The sequence below is a fragment of the Myotis myotis genome, unplaced genomic scaffold (genome assembly GCF_014108235.1).
Source record: "Myotis myotis isolate mMyoMyo1 unplaced genomic scaffold, mMyoMyo1.p scaffold_m19_p_17, whole genome shotgun sequence".
Lineage (NCBI taxonomy): Eukaryota > Metazoa > Chordata > Mammalia > Chiroptera > Vespertilionidae > Myotis > Myotis myotis.
In genome coordinates, this window is record NW_023416321.1 from 4,438,530 (window position 1) to 4,459,137 (window position 20,608).

Consider the following 20,608-nt stretch of genomic DNA (forward strand, 5'->3'; position numbering starts at 1 on the left):
AGAAGGTGCTGGGCAAACGGTGATGGGAACCCAGGCCCTGGGAGGATACTTCTAGGTGGGGAAGTAGAGAGGACTTCTTCATGGATGAAGCTCAGGTCGGAAGAACAGGATACTTTGAGGATGTTGTCAGGGGCGGGGGGGGGGGGGGTGGTGGGAGTAGGAGGGAGGGGAAGGAGATGAACTATAGGCAGAAAGAACTGCCAAATGGAAGCGTAAGCGTGGAGAATACAGGGCTGTTGAAGGAACGACAGTTGGTTTGGTTGGGAGGAGAGGCCAGAGACGTCGATGGCGATGGCGGCTGGGTGTGGACAGCCTGGGGTCCCATGGAAGAACATTCCTGTTTTGTTCTCTAGATCGGTGGGGGGATGCTGGAGGTGTTTGAGAGGGGGACACGATCAGAGCTGTACTTCCAGGAAGCGAGTTTCGTGGGTAGCAAGTGGCACAGCCATTGGGAATGTGCGGGGGGCGGGGCGGGGGGGGGGCTGATGGTGGAGAGGCAGGCTGGAGGCCCAGGTGTTACTTCATGGGGTGCCTTGACTCATTAGAGGCCTTGTCCTTGGGGAGAGGCAGAGGAGTTAGGAAGGGAGAGGGCAAAGCACACTCCCGCTGGAGAACTGAGAGGAATTGGCAGCCCTTTGATGGTGACGGCAGCCAAAGAGGTTTAAGCCCATCACAGGTGCCATGTTCCTGGGCTGCTTCCCCCGGGGATGTTGGAGAATTTGGCATCACCCCCGGCTTATGGACTGAGGAGGGGGACTCTACCAGAAATGGGGACGCTGAGAGTTGCGGGGGGTCGGGGGGAGTCTCTTAGATTTACATCAGGCCTCTCTCATTTGAGTACTTCGGAATCTGTGTGTTGGGGTGGCTGGTCTCCATGGCAACTAGGTACCTGCAGCTCGTGGTACTGATGGGGATATTTCTTGCTGCTCTGCTTAGGATTAGGCTTGGCTGAGAGTAACTGAGACCAGGAAAACAGGGGCTTAAATTAGAAAGCCTCTTGGGTAGAAGAAATCCAGAGACGGGGGGCTGGAAACGTAGGAGTCCCCAGGGATCCAGACTTCTTGTTTGCTCACTGCTTTGCCCCAGAGGCGAGCCTTTGTTCTCCCATCTCTTTGCATCAGCCAGGTTCCTGGATGATTGAAAACCTACTCAGTCTGGCCTAAGGAAGAAAGTGAAGGGAAGAGCCAGTTCAGCTGAAATATGCAGACGTAGAGGTGTCCTCAGGCCTGGTTTCTCCCTCTCCTGGCTCTTCCTTCTTCTGTGTGGCTCCACCTTCAGATAGCAGATCCCATCCTCTCAGGCTCAAGCCTGGAGGAAGAAGGTCTTCCTTCCATAGTTCAGACCAGCGGTCGCCAACTGGTGATCCACAGACCACTGGTGGTCCGTGAGGTCCGAAAGATTGGCGACCGCTGGTTCAGACGATCTTGGAATTGAGTTTCACGGGCAGAGAGTAACTGGCCCGACTTGGATTATGTGCTCATCCCTGAATACTAATCCTTGTTGCCATGGGAATGTGGTGTTAACCGGTCAGGTCTGGGCTACTATCTCCCTCTGCCCCACCCCCTGTTAGATAACATGACTAACAGTGGAGGAAGAGGTGAATAGATATTCACTAGCCAATATATAGCCAACATCCCCCACACGTCTGCGTCAGTTAGAAACCACCCCAGACTTAGTGGTTTACGTCAACAACCATGGGTCATTTCTTATGATTCTGGGTTGGCTGGGCTCCGCTGGGAGGTTCTTCTGCAGTCACTCATGAGGCTGCAGACATCTGGCAGCTCGCCTCGGCTGGAGGCTGTTAGAGGGCCTCACACACAGGTCTGGGCCGTGGTGCTGCCTGTTGGCTGGGCCTCCGTCCACACGGTGGCTCACGGGTCAGTAGTGGAGCGCAGGCTTCCTTACATGACTGTGGAATGCAAGGTCTCAGGAGGCCTGGACCCTGGAGCTGCCACAGAATCACTTCTGTCACACTTGATTGGCCAGAGCCAGTGACAAGGCCCACCTAGATTCAGTGGGTGGGGAAATGCTCTCCAGATCCTGGTGGGAGGAGCCTGCAACATAGCCTGGCTCTGCCCTGGCATCTGCCGCCTCCCCTGAGGAGGTGACGCCTGCTGGCATCCTTCCAGAATCCTGTTCCTTCATTGTGGCCACTGCCAGCAGGCACAGGCCGCCTCCACGGCCTCTCCGTTCCTCTCTTCTCCATCCTGACCCTCAGCTTCCCATCCACTGAGAGGAACGCTGGCCCTGTAGGTTTCCATTCTGTTTCCTGACTTAAACGCCCGAGGAGGGATCCGAAGGCCCAGCAAAGCTTTATTTGTTCTCTGAAAGCAGCCCAGAAGCAAAACCTTCCTGGGCCCAGGTCAGTCCTAGGTGTCCTGGTCTCCGGAGGGGAAAGGCTTTGGGCTAAACTCCTCTCCGTACCAGGGCTGTGCTGTTCTGGAAGCAAGAATGAGCTGTTGGGCGAGGTGGCATCCTGCAGCAGACAGTCATGCAACCTCCCTGGGATCTCTCCATCACCCCCCTCCTGAGAGTGGGTGCGTCCGGGCTGTGGGCTCGGATGGGGCCGGGAGAAATGCCACTTTGCACTCCATGCCTCAGCATCCTGTGGGTTTCTTCACTGCACCTCTGTGACTGTGACTTTTTTTTAAGGATAACAAATTCTCTTTCCAGTTCAGGCTCCCATCTTCTTCCCGGTTTGTAGGGAGTCTGCGTCCTTTTACGAACGTGACGTATAGGGTTGAAGAGCGTTTTGCTGAGGTCAGGGCATTGAGGAGGCAGCCGTCCGGTGGTTCTTGGCTGGGGGTGGGGGCAGCGCAGAGGGAAGGTGCCAACCTGTGATTTCTGTTCATTTCACTGCCCCTGTGAGCGTGGTGCCAAACGTGGAGGCCGCGGAGCTGTAATCATGGGTAGAGGAGCCTCGCTGGCTGTCTGTCTCTGGGCCTGGGGAGGGCTGGGTGCAGGAGGGAACTAGGGGTTTTCGTGGCCTCACTGCACCCCCTCTCACCCCGAGGGAGTGCTGCCTTCTCTGCGGTGAGGAGCCCTTCTCTGGGCAGCCGAGCCAGGACTCAGAGCTCTGCTCCTTCACAGCAATGATGAGAGTGTTTGGGCTCAGACAGGGAGCGGGGCCCTTGGGTTGTAGTTCTGGCTGAGCCGCCTACAATCCCTGTGATTAGCGGCAAGTCCTGTTACCTCCTGGCTTCTCATACCTCCAAGGAGCCTGAAGTCCCTGCCCTTCCTACCTCCTGCGAATAGTGGGAGGACAAATCCGGCCCCACTGTCCAATCTTCTGTGCCCTCCGGGGCAGGGGCTGCACACAGGGAGGCAGACGCCGTCATAGCTGCAGTGGGAGCTGGTCTGTGCTCTCAGGGTGCCCTGACCGTTGTTGTTTTTTAAAATCCTCACCCGAGGATATTTTTCCATTGATTTTTAGAGAGAGTGGAAGGGAAAGAGAAGGGAGGGAGTGAGGGAAGAAATCCAATCAGGGCCCAGGATTGAGCCTGCAACCAAGGTACATGCCCTTGACTGGGAATTGAAACCATGTTCCTTCAGTCTGAGGGCCGACACTCTAGCCACTGAGCCAAACTGGCCAGGGCAGGCGGCCTTGACTTCTAATCCCGCACCTGCCTTTGGCTCGGGGGCCCTGTTTCCCCAGACTGGTCCAACAGCTGACAGAATAGAACCCCAGGCCCCCGGAGCTTCAGCACTTACCTGTGCACAGATTTTGTTCTTTCCCTTCCTGTAGCGTCTCTTTGGAAACCTCTCTGTTTCTGAAGCTCTGGTCTTCGTGTGAAGAAATGAGCCACGACAGCCCTGGGGGCTAAGTGAGTTAGTTCCCCGGGCCGGTGGAAAAAATTTATATCTGTTAAACACACAGACAAGGGGAAAACAGATTAGTATCGTATTTAAGGCAGGAGGAAGGGGCACAGAGTCATCGCCTGTGTCCAGGCTGTAAATAGATTACCGGTTTGAATTTGCGGAGCCCTTTGCAATTATGCATGAAGACATCCATGGGTGGGGGCGTCCGTAAGCTGACTGCAGGGAACACTTGCATCCGATGGGCTCATGAGCCCCAGATATTATCAGGTGACATTGGTTTATTGCTTTATATTTTCCAAAGCACGCTCCCGTCCATCACCTCACCTGACCCTCAGGGTGATCCCGTAGCTGTAGGTTTCCATTATTTGCGTATGATGGATGAAGGCTGCGCTGTGTTCCAGGACGGACTCCTTTGTGTGACCTGGCCATGGGATGTAAAGCGGTGGGGAAAAGAAGGGGCCCCCCATGGTCCTTTTGCACCCTCCCCCCACCCCTCGGTGGCAGGCACTGTTTTAGACTCTGGGGCTAAAACGCTGTAAACAGTGAACAGAGATTCCTGTCCTCGCGGACTGCCATTCTAGCAGAGAGTCACGTGATAAGCAACCTGTACAGTAAAACACACAGCATGTCAGACAGAGGTAAGTGTGATGGAGAACCATAAAGGGACGGAGGAGGAGAGAGAGTGTGTCCTGGCAGGGGTGGGAGTTCTGGGTATTGCGATCTTAAGAGGAGTGAATCAGTAAAGGTGCTAGGGAAGCACTCCTGACATGTGGGAGGCTCATAATACTTTTTTTTTTTTTTTGATGTATTGAACAAATAAATGTTCAAATGGGTAGATGGATGAATGGAGGACGAATGGGTGGATATGGATGGATGAATGGAGATGGATGGATGGTGGATGGGTAGATATGGATGGATGGGTGGGTGGTTGGATAGATATGGGTGTATGGAAGGTTGGATATGAATGGGTGGGTGGATGGATGGATATAGATGGATGAATGGATATGGATGGATGAATGGAGATGGATGGGTGGATAGATATGGATGGATGGATGGGTACAGATGGATGAATGGATATGGATGGATGGATATGAATGGATGGATAGATGGGTTGATATGGATGGATGGATGCATGCATGGATGATGGGTGGAAGGATATGGATGGACGGGTGGATGGATGGATATAAAGGATGAATAGAGGTGGATAGATGGATATGGATGGGTAGATGGATGGATGATGGGTGGAAGGAGATGGATGGATGGAAGGAAGAGGCAGATGAGTCCTACTCTCTCTAAGTCTGTGCCTTCTTTGAGGGCCTTAGTATGCCTGAATATTTTCACACTCCCCCGCCCTTTATCATGAGTCAGTGCGGAGCACCCTAAGTGGGACCTCATCTCCTGTGGCCTGTGGAGAGGGTAGCCCCTCCCTGCTGGAGAGAGCCAGCAGCCAACTGGCTGGGGCAGGATGCTCCTGCCGCTGTGTAGGTGGCGTTGGGAAGTAGATTGGCAAAGGGAGAGTCTGCCTTATCGCTATTCCACCTTGGCCTTCTTATCACGACCCAGTTCCCAAAGCCTGCATCTGCCTGGGAACGTGGCTGAGTTTTCTCCTTAAAGAAACAGAACATCTCGTTTCCCCACCGTAGCCCACCTTGACAAGCACCTGTAGCTCTGCATGCTTTTCTGTGTATCTATCTGTTGTCTATGGACTCCAATTGCTTGCTCACTTCTTCCTTCCCAAACTAGACGCATCTAGAAGGCAGGGGCTGTCTTGCTCACTGTTGAGCTTCGGCCCCCAGCACAGGGATTGGAACAGAGTGGACATTCGGGAATATTTTTGAAGTTCGTGTCGAATGAGCGTGGTGTGTGCGACAGAGGTTTCCTTGGGGCTGGCTGCCTGTAAGCCCGCCCAGTTTCTCCGGAGCCTGTGTGCGCACCGGTTTCCATCCCTGGGACATCAGAACGACATCTCAGCCAGCAGGCAGCAAGAAAGCCCTCCCCACCGAGTCGATAAGGAAGCCGATCCTTCTGGTCCTCCCAGTGAAGGAAGAAACTAATTGAATGTAAGCTCATTACATCTCCAAAGCATAATTTCCCCAATTATGATGAACGTCACAGGATGTGGTCATGCCAGGAAATGTCTCAATCTGTCAGCGGCTGGGGTGAGCCAAGGGCAGGGGCATTGGGCCCCCAGGGGCGGGGTCTTTTTCTGGTGGACACGTGCTCTGCTGTTCTGATGAGCCCTGGAGCCACCTTGCTCGGGTTTGATCCTGGTTTCTCAGCTGGTTCGTTGGGTGAGCTGGGGCTCATTCCTTAGACTGTGTAAGCCTCAGTTTCCTCATCTGTAAAGTGGAGATAATTGTCTCCTTTACAGAGTTGTGCAGGCGAATAAGTGTATTTGGAGCACTTAGCATAGTGGTTGCCACTTAGTAAATGCCCGATACTTCTCTTTTTTAAAGAAATATATTTTTATTGATTTCAGAGAGGAAGGGAGATGGAGAGAGAGACAGAAACATCAATGATGAAAGAGAATCATTGATCTGCTGCCTCCTGCATGCCCCACCCCCCACTGGGAATTGAGCTCGCAACCCCGGGCAGGTGTCCTGACCAGGAATCAAACCCGGGACCCTTCTGTCTGTAGGCCGATGCTCTATCCACTGAGCAAAACCAGCTGGAACCCCGATACACCTTGATTATTATCTGACACCAAGGGAAATATGGCGTAGGACACACGAGGACTGGGGTTGGTGTAAGTCAGTGAACTTGGGTATTATGGTTTTAGATCCCTCTTAGTCATCCCCAATTGATTATCTTTTCCACTTGACCTTCTATGTACTTCCTTGTTTATGTATAATTTAAAAGAATGGAATCACACCGCACATCATGTTTGAAAACATGTTCCTTCCCTTCATAGGTCCTGAAGTCTTTCTTAGTTGGTGGATGCGTGGCACTTCATCACACAAACTGGCCACCACACTGGTTTTCACCTTTATTGAGGTACAACTGGGTTACACTAAAGTGCACCTGTGCCTGTGATATTTTTCACTAATGACTTTTGTTGGGCACTTAAGTTGGGCTCTATATTTTGAGTCATGGTTTATATTTATCAGGGTAAGAGAGACACCATCTAGGAAGAGCAAATGTTCATAAAAGGCTTACACAGGGGGGAAAAAAGCAGCCGCTCCACCCCCCTGGTCCCATCCTCTTTTCTGGAAGTAACCATTTGTCCGTTGCTTGAGAAAATTTCCCTCACATTTCTAAATAACTTTATCCTGCAATCCCTTGATTTGGAAACCCGTGCCCTTCGGCTCTGGCGAGTGCTGCTTTATGTCCCTTTAATAGTCCCCCCCACGGGTCCTCTGTTCTCTCTTTATTAGTCTTATTAGTTGGCTCTTGGACTTCCTGGACGAGCCTCTCATTTCCCTCCCTTTTCGCTTGTTATTTCATAATCGCCCTGCTGTTGAGTTCTGGTGGGAAATTGCATTGACTTTAACTCCATAAAAAGAGCCAATGTTTCTTTTTTTGTTGTTTTCATGGTTTCAGTTTTTGAAAAGTCTTGTTTTGCCTGTTTTTCCCCCTCCAGCATTCTGGCCTTTTTCATAGATTTCTTTCATGCATTCCTATCCCTCTCCCATTAATAACTGTTTTTCTTCCTCTTTATAAGCGTTCCCTCCCTGAATTCCTGGGGTTGCTTCTGAAACCCTTCATTTTTCCTGTTTGGTTATTTTCTCTCATAGCATTTGCTCTAGTAATAGTGAGGAACTAGAGACGTTTAGTATCTGGCATTTATAGAGTCTTCAGGCCAGTTTTTGTGCTATGTACAGACAGTCCTCAGGTTACGTCTGACTCAGTGTATGTCGTTTCGTGGTTATGTCGCCATCTCCCATTTATTTATTAAAAAAAAAAGTTCAGTCATTTCGACATACGTACATATGTGCTTTATGTTTTTTACTATTTATTTACCACAAGTAAAGGTCAGGAATTGTTATCTTTCTTTTAAATTTTTTTTACTGTTTCACTTCATTACTGCTGTGTATGCCCCACGTGAGTGACGTAGGTGCTTATGTAGGTGGATTCCGACTTACAGCGAAACCCCCGTAGGAACGGATCTCCCATGTCACCCGATGACCTCCTGTATTTTATATGCACTGTTACACCTCGTCCTTGTAAGGACTCTAGGCGATGAGCATCACCTTGGGAAGGTCAGAAGGTCAAGAGCAGGGACTCAAGAGCCACCCTGGCTGGGATTGGATCTTGGCTGTGCCGCTTACTAACTGTATGGCTTAGTGCATTACTTAACTGCTCTGTGCCTCAATTTCCCCATAAGTGAAGTAGGGGTAACACGCCTGACCCTTAATGTTAGGAGGATTAAGAAAGTTCTGGCACATGGTCATTCTTTATGTAGAGGTTATTATTGTAATTCACTTCATTTTACGTACGAGCGCCACCGTTTCTATTATTATTTCCATTTTCCTTATCAAGAAACTAGAGGCCCGATGCACGAAAATTCATGCAATAGAAGGCTTTCCTCCCCCCCCTGCCGGCACCGGCTTCCCTCCGGCACCTGGACCTGGGCTGACTTCCCCCAGGCTGCCCACAGGCACCAGGGACCAGGCTGGCTCCCCCCCTACCTCACCCCCCCCCCCCCCAGGCTTACTACCCTTTATTATTATAGATAGCAGCCCTGGAGAGATGATTCTCTCACCCAGGGTCTCCCGCTGGGAGCCTGAAGTGGGGGAGCTTAGATCTGAGGTAGGTAGCCATGCCTTCTACCCACTGTGATGTATCACCACTGAGCCATGCTGGCCGGGCTCTGAGCGTGTCCCATCGCTCTGACTCTTGCCCTCCGTCTCCCAAGGATCCCTGCCACCAAATTGATGGGTGTCACCTGCGTCCCTCAGGTGAGTGAGGACAGAAAACACTTTGACAATCCCTGTCTTCATGAGGGTGAAAATGAAACATGATTTTATCTGAACTAAAATCCTTCTCCTTGACCATGGCGATCCTGAGCCGAAAGAGCCACAAAGCGAGTGGTTGGGTGGTTTGTCACCTCTCTGGAGGGAGATCCGCGAAGAGGGGTAAACGCTGCTCTTCCCAGGTGTTTGAGTTTCTTCTCAATGGGCTCACTCTTCTCTCCTCCTTCACATGTTAGCAGGGGCTGTTTCCTTAGCAGCCAGATCGGGGACAGATTGGATCAGCATGAGTGGGTGGTGGTGTTGGGTGGGGAGGGCTTGACCAGCTGGTGCAGTTGTCTGTCAACAGGCCGAAGTTGAGAGGGTGCTGATGGATTGGTGGCTGGGTGCCACGGAGAGGTTGCTCTGGGCAATGTCATGTTCTCACTCTCTTGGTGACCAGCTGTGAAAATGGTGTCTTCCCCCACCCCTTTTTTTAGTCTACATGGAGTTAATGGTTTTAGCTTCTAGCTAGTGTGAACCTACCTTGCAAGGCCTGAAGTCATTATAATTAGTATACTGCTCCTCTCCGTCATTCAAACAGGGGGTCTCTGGAAGAGGAATGGCAAGCTCCACAAAGAGTCTAAATGGTATTTAACGTTCCTACTTTAGGTGTAGCTGCCATCATTGCCAATGGTGCTCCAGTTCAGGTGGACATCTCACACACGAGAGCTGCTGAGTAGATACTTCCTGAGTTGAGTTGCACTTGGGAAAGGGAAGCCAGGTTTGGACCTGGACTGGACTTGATGGCTAACTCGTTTTTAACCCTTTTCCTTTGTTTTCGCAGAGGAAGTTAGAATTCGCTTGTTAGTTAGTATATGTCTGAAGCCTAGGTATGTCTTGGGTGATGGTCCTTTCTTTAGGAAACTAGTATGGGCAGGGGCCTCACCAGCAAAGACCTGTGGCCACTGAGAGTGGATACTGAGGTCCTTTTGCATAGGATTTCTATGCTTGTCTAACACCGCAGACACTTAGCATTTAAGAATGGCCTGACTCTTGGCTCCTTTCTTTCCAGACCACGTGCAGCTGTCAAGAGCTCTTCCCCATGTTTTCTCCGATGTTCTTTCTTTACAGCGTTGCCATCTCCTTACGTGGAATGACCACGGCCTTTCTCACCTGTGGTTTCGGTGCCTTCTCTATTGATCATATCACACATCTCTACAGTCTCTCTTATGGTGTGTAGCCAGGCCCTCAAAGGTAGAGCCAGATCAGCTTTTGTATCCCTCTTCCTCCCTCTCCGCCCCCTAGAATCCAGCATAATGTTGATCCAGCTGTAGCCACAAATGCAGTACCTATTAATTGACTTTTACAAATTAATTTTATATCTGATTCAGAGGCCAAATTAGATACATTACTCGGCTTCTGTACTTTTCGGAGTAATTATTGCCTTGATTTGTATGGATTGCAAGTTTGTGCCTCCTCCTTAATTATACATTGGCCTTGGGGGTAGAGTCCACGTTCATTTGCTTCAACAAACATTGACGGAGGACCCACCTGAGCAGCCTTTGTGTTCTGAACTCTGTGTTCCTGTCTCTGTAGACTTGCATGCACCTTGTCCGTAGAGACAGTGCCATTGAGTAACATACTGATGCTCAGTGTGTTGCTAGTGATCAGAGTGCAATGCATTTCTCTCCCCGTTTTATGAAGAGGGAAATTTTGTTTTGTGGCTTGGATTTTCTTCTACTTTTACGCTGTCATTACTATCATAAAAGAAATGCTTAACTGCCCCCATCATGCCTGAACATGAGGCTGTATTCCTTTAGGAACTCTTCACCAATTCATTTATATTTGCAGAGCTGAAATTGCCCCCAAATGAGCACTTAAGCAGAAATGAGAAGGTTTGCGTGCCGTAGGCTAGGGAATTAGCTGATCGTCCCTGATTATTCTGTGCTGGTACCGCTGACACCAGAGGGAAATTAATAGCATTTTGAAGTATGGATCCCAGTGGTATTTTGCACGGTATTTTGAGAAAAAGGAGCATATGAGTTTTGCTAGGTTTGGGGAATTACCGAAGGGAAATGGGGGATTTTCTCTCAGAGCTTTTAAATATCTGCTGATTTTAAGTGTCTCCTCCAGTCCCTTTCAATATTCTGGTGTCAAGGCTGTGATTTAGGCAGTGTCAACAAAAACACACCATTCGGTGAGGGCCTGTGCCGGGGGGCGGGAGCGGGCTGGGAGAGGTCAATGGGGGAAAAAGGAGACGTGTGTAATACTTACATCAATAAAGATTTAACAAAGCAACCACAGACAAACAAAAAACCTAAAAACATACCATTCAGGTGGGTGTCTCATTATCAGGCAGAAAAACATTTCTGGAAATTGAGTTCTTGTACGTGGCAGCATTTCCCCCTTTGAATTTTCTCTGAAATCAGAGCCTTGTAACCATTTAAAAATTATATTACAACCCTAGCTGGTATGGCTCAGTGGATAGAGCGTCGGCGTGCGGACTGAAGGGTCTCAGGTTTGATTCTGGTCAAGGGCACATGCCTGGGTTGTGGGCTTGATCCCCAGTGCGGGGTGTGCAGGAGGCAGCCAATCAATGATTCTCTCTCATCATTGATGTTTCTCTCTCTCTGAAATCAATAAAAATACATATTTAAAAAAATTACATTACAACTTTCCTGATAACATTTACTTCTATATGTTTATATATTTTCAAATTATATTATTCGTTTATTTAACAACCCCCTCTCCGCCCCCCCCCCCCCCCCAAAAAAAAAAAAAAAAAAGATATGCTTGTATAGTTTAAAAAGTCAGGTTGTTCTGCCGGGTTTATAACAGAAGCCAGAGTCTGCTGACCTTCCCCACCCGATTCCGGCCGCTCAGCCGTTTTAACTGTTTCTTCAGTGTTTGGTCTCCACAAGTCTCAACTGTATGCACAACTTTGCCACCTCGTGACTTGTCCAGCCGCAGACATCTCTCATGACTTTCCAACGGGCTGACCCATGTTGTAACATGCGTCAGCCTTAAAAGCATGACACTCCGCAGAAACGATCCAGACACAAAGGGACGAATACTGTATTATCCACTTACACGAACACTCGAGAATAGGCAAGTTCATCGAGGCAGAGAGTAGGTTAGAGGTTCCGGGAGCTGGGGGGAAGGGAGGATGGGGCATTCTTGCTTAACGGTTCCTGGGCTTCTGTTTGGGGTGGTGAGAAAGGTTTGGAAATAGTGATGTTTGTACAGCACTCTGAATGTAATGAATGCCACTGAACTGTAGGCTTCAAAATGGCAAATTGTATGGGATATGTGTGTGTGTGTGTGTGTGTGTGTGTGTGTGTATCTCCATAGGAAATAATCAAATTAATTAATAAATAAAATAGCTTACATGATTAAAACTGTAAATATTATTCCTTTGTTTCCTTTCTTGTGCAATTGCTGTGTTTTCCAGAGTTAGTAAAGGCATCTCTTTCTTGCTTTCCCCACGTTCACGGGAACCCCTGTTACCAGTCTCCCACCGGAAGTGCAGATTCCTGTCCCACTTTGGGACCTCTCAGGGCTCTGCCATTCGCTCTCCCTAGGAGCCCTCCAGCCCCCTTCCTGTCCCTCTCAGCTCCTGCTCTCCGGGTCTGTGACCCCTTGTTCCCCGCATCCTCTCTCACCCCCCATCCCCCCCAGGGATTCCCTTCTTTTCTCTCCCCTGTTCTTCTCGACTTGTCTTACTGCCTTTTACCTGTGAAAACACACCCTTGAGTCTCTTTCTGAGAAAGGTGCCTGGGAGGTGGTCTCCAGCCAGCTTCCCCAGAAGCAGGGATGGATGTGGGGGCTCCTGTGCAAGGAATTTGGGGAAGACAGGCTTTGGTAGAAGCAGCCAGGGGGTGAGGGATGGATGGGGCTGGGGAAGAGGCTGGGCTGAGATGGGAGAGCATGGGGGTCACTCCCATGCAGCTCATAGACATTCACGGTCTCCTATTTTCGGTGTGGTACTCCTTATTCCTAGCTGGGCAGCGGGGGTTGTGGGGAGAGGGGGCACCCCTGAATGTCTGGTGGGGCAGTCACGTTGATAGGATGGAATGTGTTGGAGGATGAGATGAGTGAGTGTCCTTACCTGGGTCACGGTTTTGGATTTGTTGATGGTGGGGATATGGGAGAGAGGTAGCTGGGTAGGTCGTCTTCGGTGGGGAGTTTACCATGAATGGCAGCTACCAAGGACTGTGGGTTCGAAAGCTAGTGAGACTGCAGCCTGGGAAAGGGATGGAGTAGGCCGTGGCCTGGAGAACGAGCCCACGGCTTCCTTCCACGGTCTTGGGGAGCTGAACTGCTAAGACATTTTCCTTCTTTTTGGGAGTTCCTGAAGCATTGGCAGTTTTCTGGGAGCGGCACTAAGGCTTCTGCGTGTGGATGAGGCTGGCAGGAGGGAAGCCGCTTTCCGTAGGGATTTGTCCTTCATTGTCACTCTTGTGACACCTGGCTCTGTCACTGCATGTGTTTTTTGGGAGGTGGATGATGCAGATGTCTTTTTTCAAGACAAGGCATAATTAAGTCACTTTTAGAAACCCATTCAACGTTTTGCATGTCGGTGACGACTGTCACAGTAGTGGGAGTACTCCAGCCGAGATGCCACGGCGCCTCTGGGAGTAGATGGCTGGGTGCGTGTTTAATTTGCTCAACGCTGGAGACTCCTTTCTTGAGCCGCCCTCCCTGAGATCTGGCTCCAGCCTCGCTTCCCGCTTCGCCCGTGTCCGGCCCCGCATTGAGGCGATCATGGTCCTTGCTTGCTGAGCTCCCTGAATCGGCCACTTACTGGCTCTGTGACCTGGGGCAGGTTATCTTAGAACCTTGAGATTCAGTTTCTTTATCTACAAATAGCAAGAGGAAACAGTATCTACCTCTCAGGGTTTTTGTGATGATAAGGGACGATATCCAATGTGAAGCGTGCTCCCTGGAAATAGTAGGTGATCAATAAATGTCTTTTCCCTCCCGGCCAGTGTGGCCTCACTGTTTGATTCCTGGTCAGGGCACATGTCCGGGTTTGGGGCTCGATCCCCAGTAGGGGGGCTTGCAGGGGGCAATCAATCAATAATTCTCTCTCATCATTGATATTTCCATCTCTCTCTCCCTCCTTTTTCCTCTCTGAAGTCAATAAAAGTGTTCATTCCCTTCTTCCTTTTCCATGACAAGAAGATTGACAGGACTATGCTGACATCGACTCACTGGTTGTCCCCAGATATTTCAAAGGCCATCACCCCTCACAGAGGAAAGACCATTCTCTGGTGCTCCAGGGAGCAGGCCTAGAGCTAGTAGGTAAACGTGGAAGGGAGAGAGAGTCCCATGGAACATAAGGAAGACTTGTCCTGGAGTGTTCAGCTAGGACAGGACAGCTGTGCTATTGACACTGGGGCCAGGGACTTTGTTGTCAGGGGCTGTGCGCTACATATGTTTACAAGCACTTGTGCCCTCTAGTTACTCGATGCCCCTCGTATGACAACCGAAGATGTCTCCAGACATTGCCCAATGCCACCTGGAGGGCAACATGGCCCTTGGTTGAGAATCATTGAAATAGAGGTTAGATGGCAGCAAACCACACTCCGTCCTTCCTAGGTCCATGCCATTTCTGCCCCAAATTGAGTTCTTAACGGCATCGGTTCCAGGAGTTCCGAAGGTGGCTTTTGGTTTGGGATGGGACCTGCCATGGAGGATGAAAGGCCTAACCCATGTGACGTCGTTGGGCTGTGTTTGGGCCGTGGAGAGCAAGTGAAGCCGCAGTCGGGAGGCGTCTGGCTGGTTTAACGGTCTGCTGCTCACTGTGGTTCTGCAGGTCATGTTGGCAGCCTCCTACTGGTCCCTCCTGGCCCCAGCGGTCGAGATGGCCACGTCCTCCGGGGGCTTCGGTGCTTTTGCCTTCTTCCCCGTGGCGGTGGGCTTCACCCTCGGTGCTGCGTTCGTCTACTTGGCCGACGTCCTGATGCCTCAGCTGGTGAGTACCGCCCCTGAAACGTGACGTTCCCTCTGTCGGTAGCCCGTGATTCCAGAATAGATGCTGCGGACCGTGTAGGGCTTTTATGTGGAGGAACTGGATCTGACGTTTCCCCTAAAAGGAAAGAAGCTCTTGGTAATATGACTAATCATCCCCGTGGTTACGTTTTGCTAAGTTCGGATTTCAAATGTCAGCCTTCGTTATAAATATAGAGAGCAGCTGGCAATGCACCGTGCGGCGCCATGTATGTGAAACTGGGAGAAGTGAGTGACCAGGATCAGGGTCCTGACCCTTAAGGGGCTTATGATGTCACCGGGGAGATGACAACACACCTGACAATAGTGTAGGACCAGTGACAAAGCATCGCATCCACAGGGCCTATGAATAGGAGGAAGAGGTGCGGAGGCTGGGCGGCCAGGCTCTGGGTGGAGCCCACTTCTGCCAGTCACTGGTGGCGGGCCCCTTAGCTCCACTCCTCCTTCCCATAACTCGAGGCTAACTCCCTTTAGTGGCTGCAAAGTCAAAATTCAAAAATCTGGTAACGTATTCTAATAGGGCTGGCGGGTTGGATTTGGGGAACGAGTGTGTATAAGGAAGCACAGTAACGCCCGGCCAGGGTTGCTCAGTGGTTGAGTGTTGACCTATAAACCAGGAGGTCACGGTTCGATTCCCAGTCAGGGCACATGCCTGGGTTGCAGGCTCGGTCCCCAGTGTGGGGCGTGCAGAAGGCAGCCGATCCATGATTCTCTCTCATCGCTGGTGTTTCCATCTCTCTCCCCCTCTCTATTCCTCTCTCTGAAATCAATAAAAATATATTGAAAAAAAGGAGAAGCACACTTAGAACCACAGCCTGAAGTCTGGCTGGGATCCCCCAAGAGAGAGTCGAGGCCAGGCCATGAGACTGACAAAGGCCATTGGCTAGAGCGGGGCTGTCATGCACTGCCATCGGTAGACAGGGCTGAGCACCCTTATGGGGCTTATGGAGTGGATGGAGTGCATGGAGTCGGGTGGGTGAGAGGAAGTGAGTCGGCCTCTGTGTTGCTTTCCTCGGAGAAGTGAGCATGCCGAATCCAGCAGGGCAGAGGGGTGGCTGGAGCCCTTGCCCTTGGCCCTTCACTGGTCCCACTGCCTGTTGGGGCCGCCCACCCTGGATATCTTCATAGATTCAGGCCCTGATGGCAGCAGGACTCCCAGGTGGGCGGGAAGGACGCGGTTAATGGGACTCTATCCTCTGACTCCCCTGCCCTTCACTCAGCCTTTCAGATTTATTTGTCCCCCTTTTGGAGCCGAAGCAAAATATGGCTCATGAAAAGGGTTTTACTCATCACAGCCTGTCCGGGGGAAGCCACTGTGGCTTCGTTAACCGCGGATGCATCAAACGTCTCTCTGAACTGGGTATTGGTTTTTATTTATTTATCTGGGAATAAAGCAGAGGAGGCTCCCGCAGTAACAGTTAATGAGCTGGCAGGGATTTGCAGCGGCTTTGCCAAATGGAGTCTTTATGAAAGGGGGAGAGGGGGGTGGGTGGGGAGCGTGCACCCTGCTTGGCCTGAGAAGCAGCTGGCAAGAGGCCGGGGGAAGGGGCTGAGGCCTGGGCCAGCCCGAGCCCAGTATCCCTCCCTAAGGATGACCCGAGGGAGAAACAGAATGGATGCCCAACAGCTATCGATGTTGACATTTTGATGAAAAATATGTCAAAGATGTTGACATTTTGATGATCTTTGCAGTTTTGCTTCTCTGTGAAGTTAAGGATGGTGGTAGGCAGGGAGCCTTCACCTTCAGTTTAAAGGAGGGACTTTCTACTGGTGGGTGGGGTGGGGAAGGAGGCAAGGGCATATTTCCCCAAGGCCTCTCATCTTTCCTGTTAGTCATCATATTAGTATTACATCAGTACAACGCAAACATCTCATTATCAAATAAAACATTTCTGTGACAATGCCTTCCTGTTATAGGCTGTGTCCCTCCAAAATTCATGTTGAACCTAATCCCCAGTGTGACGGTCCTGGGAGGTGGGGGCCTCTGCAGGTCATCAGGCTATGAGTGTGGAGCCCCCACGAGTGGGATTAGTGCCCTTTACAAGAGCCCCTGAGAGCTCGCTTCCGCCGTGTGAGGACACAGCAGGAAGACACCACCTGTGAGCCAGGAAGGAAGCCCTCATCAGGCACCGGATCTGGCAGAGTTTGATCTTGGACTTGGTCTGCTGATCCGTGAGAAACACATTTCTGTGGTTTGTAAGCCCCCCAGACTGGGGTCACTTGTTGTGACAGTCCTCATGGTCTGGGACACTCTCCTGTTCCCATTCTCTTCCCAGCCAACCGTTGTCATCGGTTTCGTGGGCGCTCTTCCAGACTTCTTCTCTTTCTTTGAGAAAACGAATGACGTGCCTTTTAGATCTTGAAACATAACCCCTTCCCCCGTTTGCCTGTGTTGTTCGGTACACTTTACATCCGCTCCCTAGCAGAACCCGCCCTGACTCAGGGAGCTCTCTCTTCTTCCACGGATTTCTGTGCGCGCACACTGATGCATATTGAATCGGGCCGAGCCGTCTCAGTGTGTTGTTCCTGAGTTTGAAATGATCTTCATCCGCAGCTATTTTCATACCCGCACAGCACCGGCCGGCCGTCTCGGTGTCGTCTGCCAGGCGGTTCCCATCATCGCGCTGTTAGATGGCCCCGGGCTTGTCGTATGTGAATATGTGCTCTTGGAAATGTAATTCTCTATTTTTGGAAAAACAAGGGCAGCACACGGTCTGCGCCGTTGCCCCGTGCTTTCCTCAGCGTGCTCTGTGTCTTAGCGTCTGCTCCTGGGAGACGTGTTCCCCTCAGCCCCTCCTTCTCCTGGGATCTGCCATCTCAGGGAGGCTGCCCAGGTCTGCGGGGGCCGGGAAGGGAGTGGGTGTTGGGGACTCTGTCTGAGGCTCTCCTCTCAGAGACAGCCTGGCTGGTAGTCGTGTCTAGATAGGCTCCAGGGGACATTAGCAGGTGGTAGGGGTCCTCCCTCTCCTCAGCTCCCTCCTCCATTTATCTGCTTTGCAGCCAGTGATACAGAGCATCTGAGAGTGCCTGCTGTTGGTGATGTGGCTTCTGGAGCACCCTCAGTGGGTCCGCCATGGGCACATGCACACACACATGCACGTACATACCTGCATGCACACACACATGCATGTACTTGCACACATGCATTGCACTTGCACACACTGCCATTTCGGTATAGGCTGGCTTGCTGAAGGGGGCTCCCCATGCACTGAATGGTTCTTGTTACTGTACTAAAGTGGCAGGGACTCTTAAAGGCAGATAGGCATGGTTGGAACCTCCAGGACTTAGATTTCCTCCTCACATTTGGACCATAGAGTTGTGACTGAATCCTCGTCCCCTCTTGCCATCTCTGAGCCAGGAAACATGTCCCTGGGAAACGTACTGTGGCGATGTACTACACCGGTGGGTGGTTGGCAGAAATGATCCATGAGGCTGGATGGCTGAAAGAATTGGGTGTGCTTGGGGTCTTAACTCTTTCCTTCTAAGGGCGGTGGAACGGACGTGTCTGTTGGGCTCACAGCTGTCTCCCTAGCTGGGTGCCTGGTGCGTCACTGCTGGAGCAGGTGCTGGCCATGCCTGTTGTCCATCTATAATAATAAAAGCATAATATACTAATTAGACCTTCCGGACAACCTTCCAGACGACCTTCCGGACAAAGCCGGGTTGTGAGGGCCAAGCCCATTGTATGAATTTCATGCATTGGGCCTCTAGTATATATATAAATCATATATATGTTATATATATATGTAAAGGAAGGGAGAGGGAGAGAGAGCTAGAAACATCAATGATGAGAGAGAATCATTGACTGGCTGCCTCCTGCATGCCCCCAACTGGGGATCGAGCCCACAACCCAGGCATGTGCCTCTGACCGGGAATGAAACTGAGTCATGCCAGCTGGGCAAATAAGACCCTCTTTTTGAAAACTCCTTACAGCTCCTAAGCTGAAAGTGCTTTACACCCGTGAGTTATTATCCGGGCACAGGTCCCCGCCCTTTGCAGTCGACCACATTTTGGGCACGACAAACACGAGGCGCAGATCGTTAAACCTGCGGGCAGAAAACGGGAAAAGCTTGGTCTGAAGGCTGACCCTGCTGCACGGTTTTTATGCTTTATTTGCTTTCCTAGTTCTGTTTGCCCACGAAGCTAGAGACGTGCACTGCCATTGAGAAGGACCATTTTCAGAACAAGGCAATGGGAATTGTATTAGGGAGGTGGGGCGGGGAGTGGGGAGGAGCTGGGAGGTCGCCTTTGGGGCTTAGAGAGATGCTGACACCTGGACCTCCCTCTGGAGGTTCTGACTCACTGTGTCCAAGGTGAGGCCTGGGTTTCTACACAAAACATCCCCATAGAGGCGCTGCTGTCCACCAGCCAAGGTTGCGACTGCCCACTGCAGGCTCCTTATAACTTGCTTTTGTTCAGGGGGTGGCGTGTTTTTGTTTGTTTGTTTTTGTGGTTGCTGTTTTTTTAATGATTCACAGTAATTCAAGTTTCTTTTCCTTGCCCTTGGAAGCCAAAGCCTTATTATTGCAAAAGACTCAGAAAAGAGGGGAAGGGGATAGGCTCAAGACGAGAAGGGGCAGGAACTGCTTCTGTGGGTGGCAGACTTCGACGCACCAGCATCACCCGGGAGACCTGAAGAACACAGGTGCCTGGGCCCCGCCCCAGACCCGGTGACCGACAAGCTGTAGGGGTGAGGCCCAGGCACTTGAGTTTTAAACTAGGTCTCGGGGATTCTGGTGCTTACCAAGGCGAGAGTATCCCAGGACAGCCCGAAAGGTGAACCGGGCTCTGGAGGAGCCTGAGGCTGTATCTGAAGGACCCATCCTCAGGGGGTGGATGAGCGTGTGCCTCTTCCCGGTCAGAGGGGCTCCAGGTTCCACTTGGCACCTTGTCACTGCCTCCCTCCTCTTACTCTCCCGACAGCCTTGGAACAGCCCGCCCGCTCCGTCTGACACCCCGATCCTGACTCTGCTCACCCCTCCTCATTTTGCTAGGAGTTGTTTGCATCTCAGGTTTCCATGTGGTAGAGCGAGGGGCTGTGGGGAGTCCCAGGAGACTGGCTCAGGGATGAGGCCCAAAGCTCCTCGTAGTCAGTGGCGAAGTCGTTTAGGGGCAACATGTAGTAGAATGAACATGGGCTTTGGATCAAATTAGCCTGCTTGTCTTGGGGCAGTCACTTCATCTCTCTGAACCTCAGTATCCTTATCTGTAAACTGGATCTAATCCTCCCTGAGAGGGTGGCCATTGGGATGAATTAAAATAAAGCATAGAGAGTCCTGGGCAGTGTGGCTCAGTTGGTTGAGTGTCCTTTGCACCAAAAGGTGGCAGGTTCGATTCCCGGTCAGGACACATGCCCTGGTTGCGGGCTTGGTCCTGGTCAGGGCGTGTGTGGAAGGCAACTGGTCGATGTTTTTCTCTCACACCAACATCTCTCTCTCTCCCTTTCTCCCTTCCTATCTCTCTAAAGTCATTAAAAACATTTTTTTTAAAGCATTTAGAGTACTTAGCACCATCTGGCTGGCATACAGTGGGTGTTCAATAAAATTCACTTTCCTTAAACCAGGACATGTCAAAGCTGCTGGGGATCACTTTTGGATCATGTTTCTTGTTTTCACAAGTTGTGGATTCAGGCTTAACAAAACATTTGTGTGTACACACGTATGCATGTGTGCCTATGTATCTGTGATCTTCAAAGGAGGAGGGCTCAGCTGATGTCTGCGGCCTTGCCTCTGGGCTCTAGGAAGGGAGCTGCCCTCCCATGGGCTGTTTGGAGGTCCTATGGCAGGTGGCCCCTCCATCGACCTCTCCCATCAGGACCATCGTCTGCCTGTCTGCCTGTCTACCTTTGCCATTTCCCCTGTGGTGTCTCTCTCGGAGGGATTTTT

At 51.1% G+C, this 20,608-nt stretch overlaps 1 protein-coding gene across 6 annotated transcripts in view; it reads left to right on the forward strand.

Moving 5' to 3' along the window:
- SLC39A11 (solute carrier family 39 member 11) overlaps positions 1 to 20,608 on the forward strand; it is a 175,620-nt gene that overhangs the window by 17,434 nt on the left and 137,578 nt on the right. For 4 of the 6 annotated variants that reach the window (XM_036340438.1, XM_036340443.1, XM_036340439.1 and 1 more), the window contains one exon: positions 14,530 to 14,688. The exons of the other annotated variants lie outside the window; for them this stretch is intronic. In XM_036340438.1, coding sequence (XP_036196331.1) covers positions 14,530 to 14,688 — 159 coding nt within the window. The remainder of the gene's footprint in view (positions 1 to 14,529; positions 14,689 to 20,608) is intronic. 6 annotated transcript variants of the gene reach the window in all.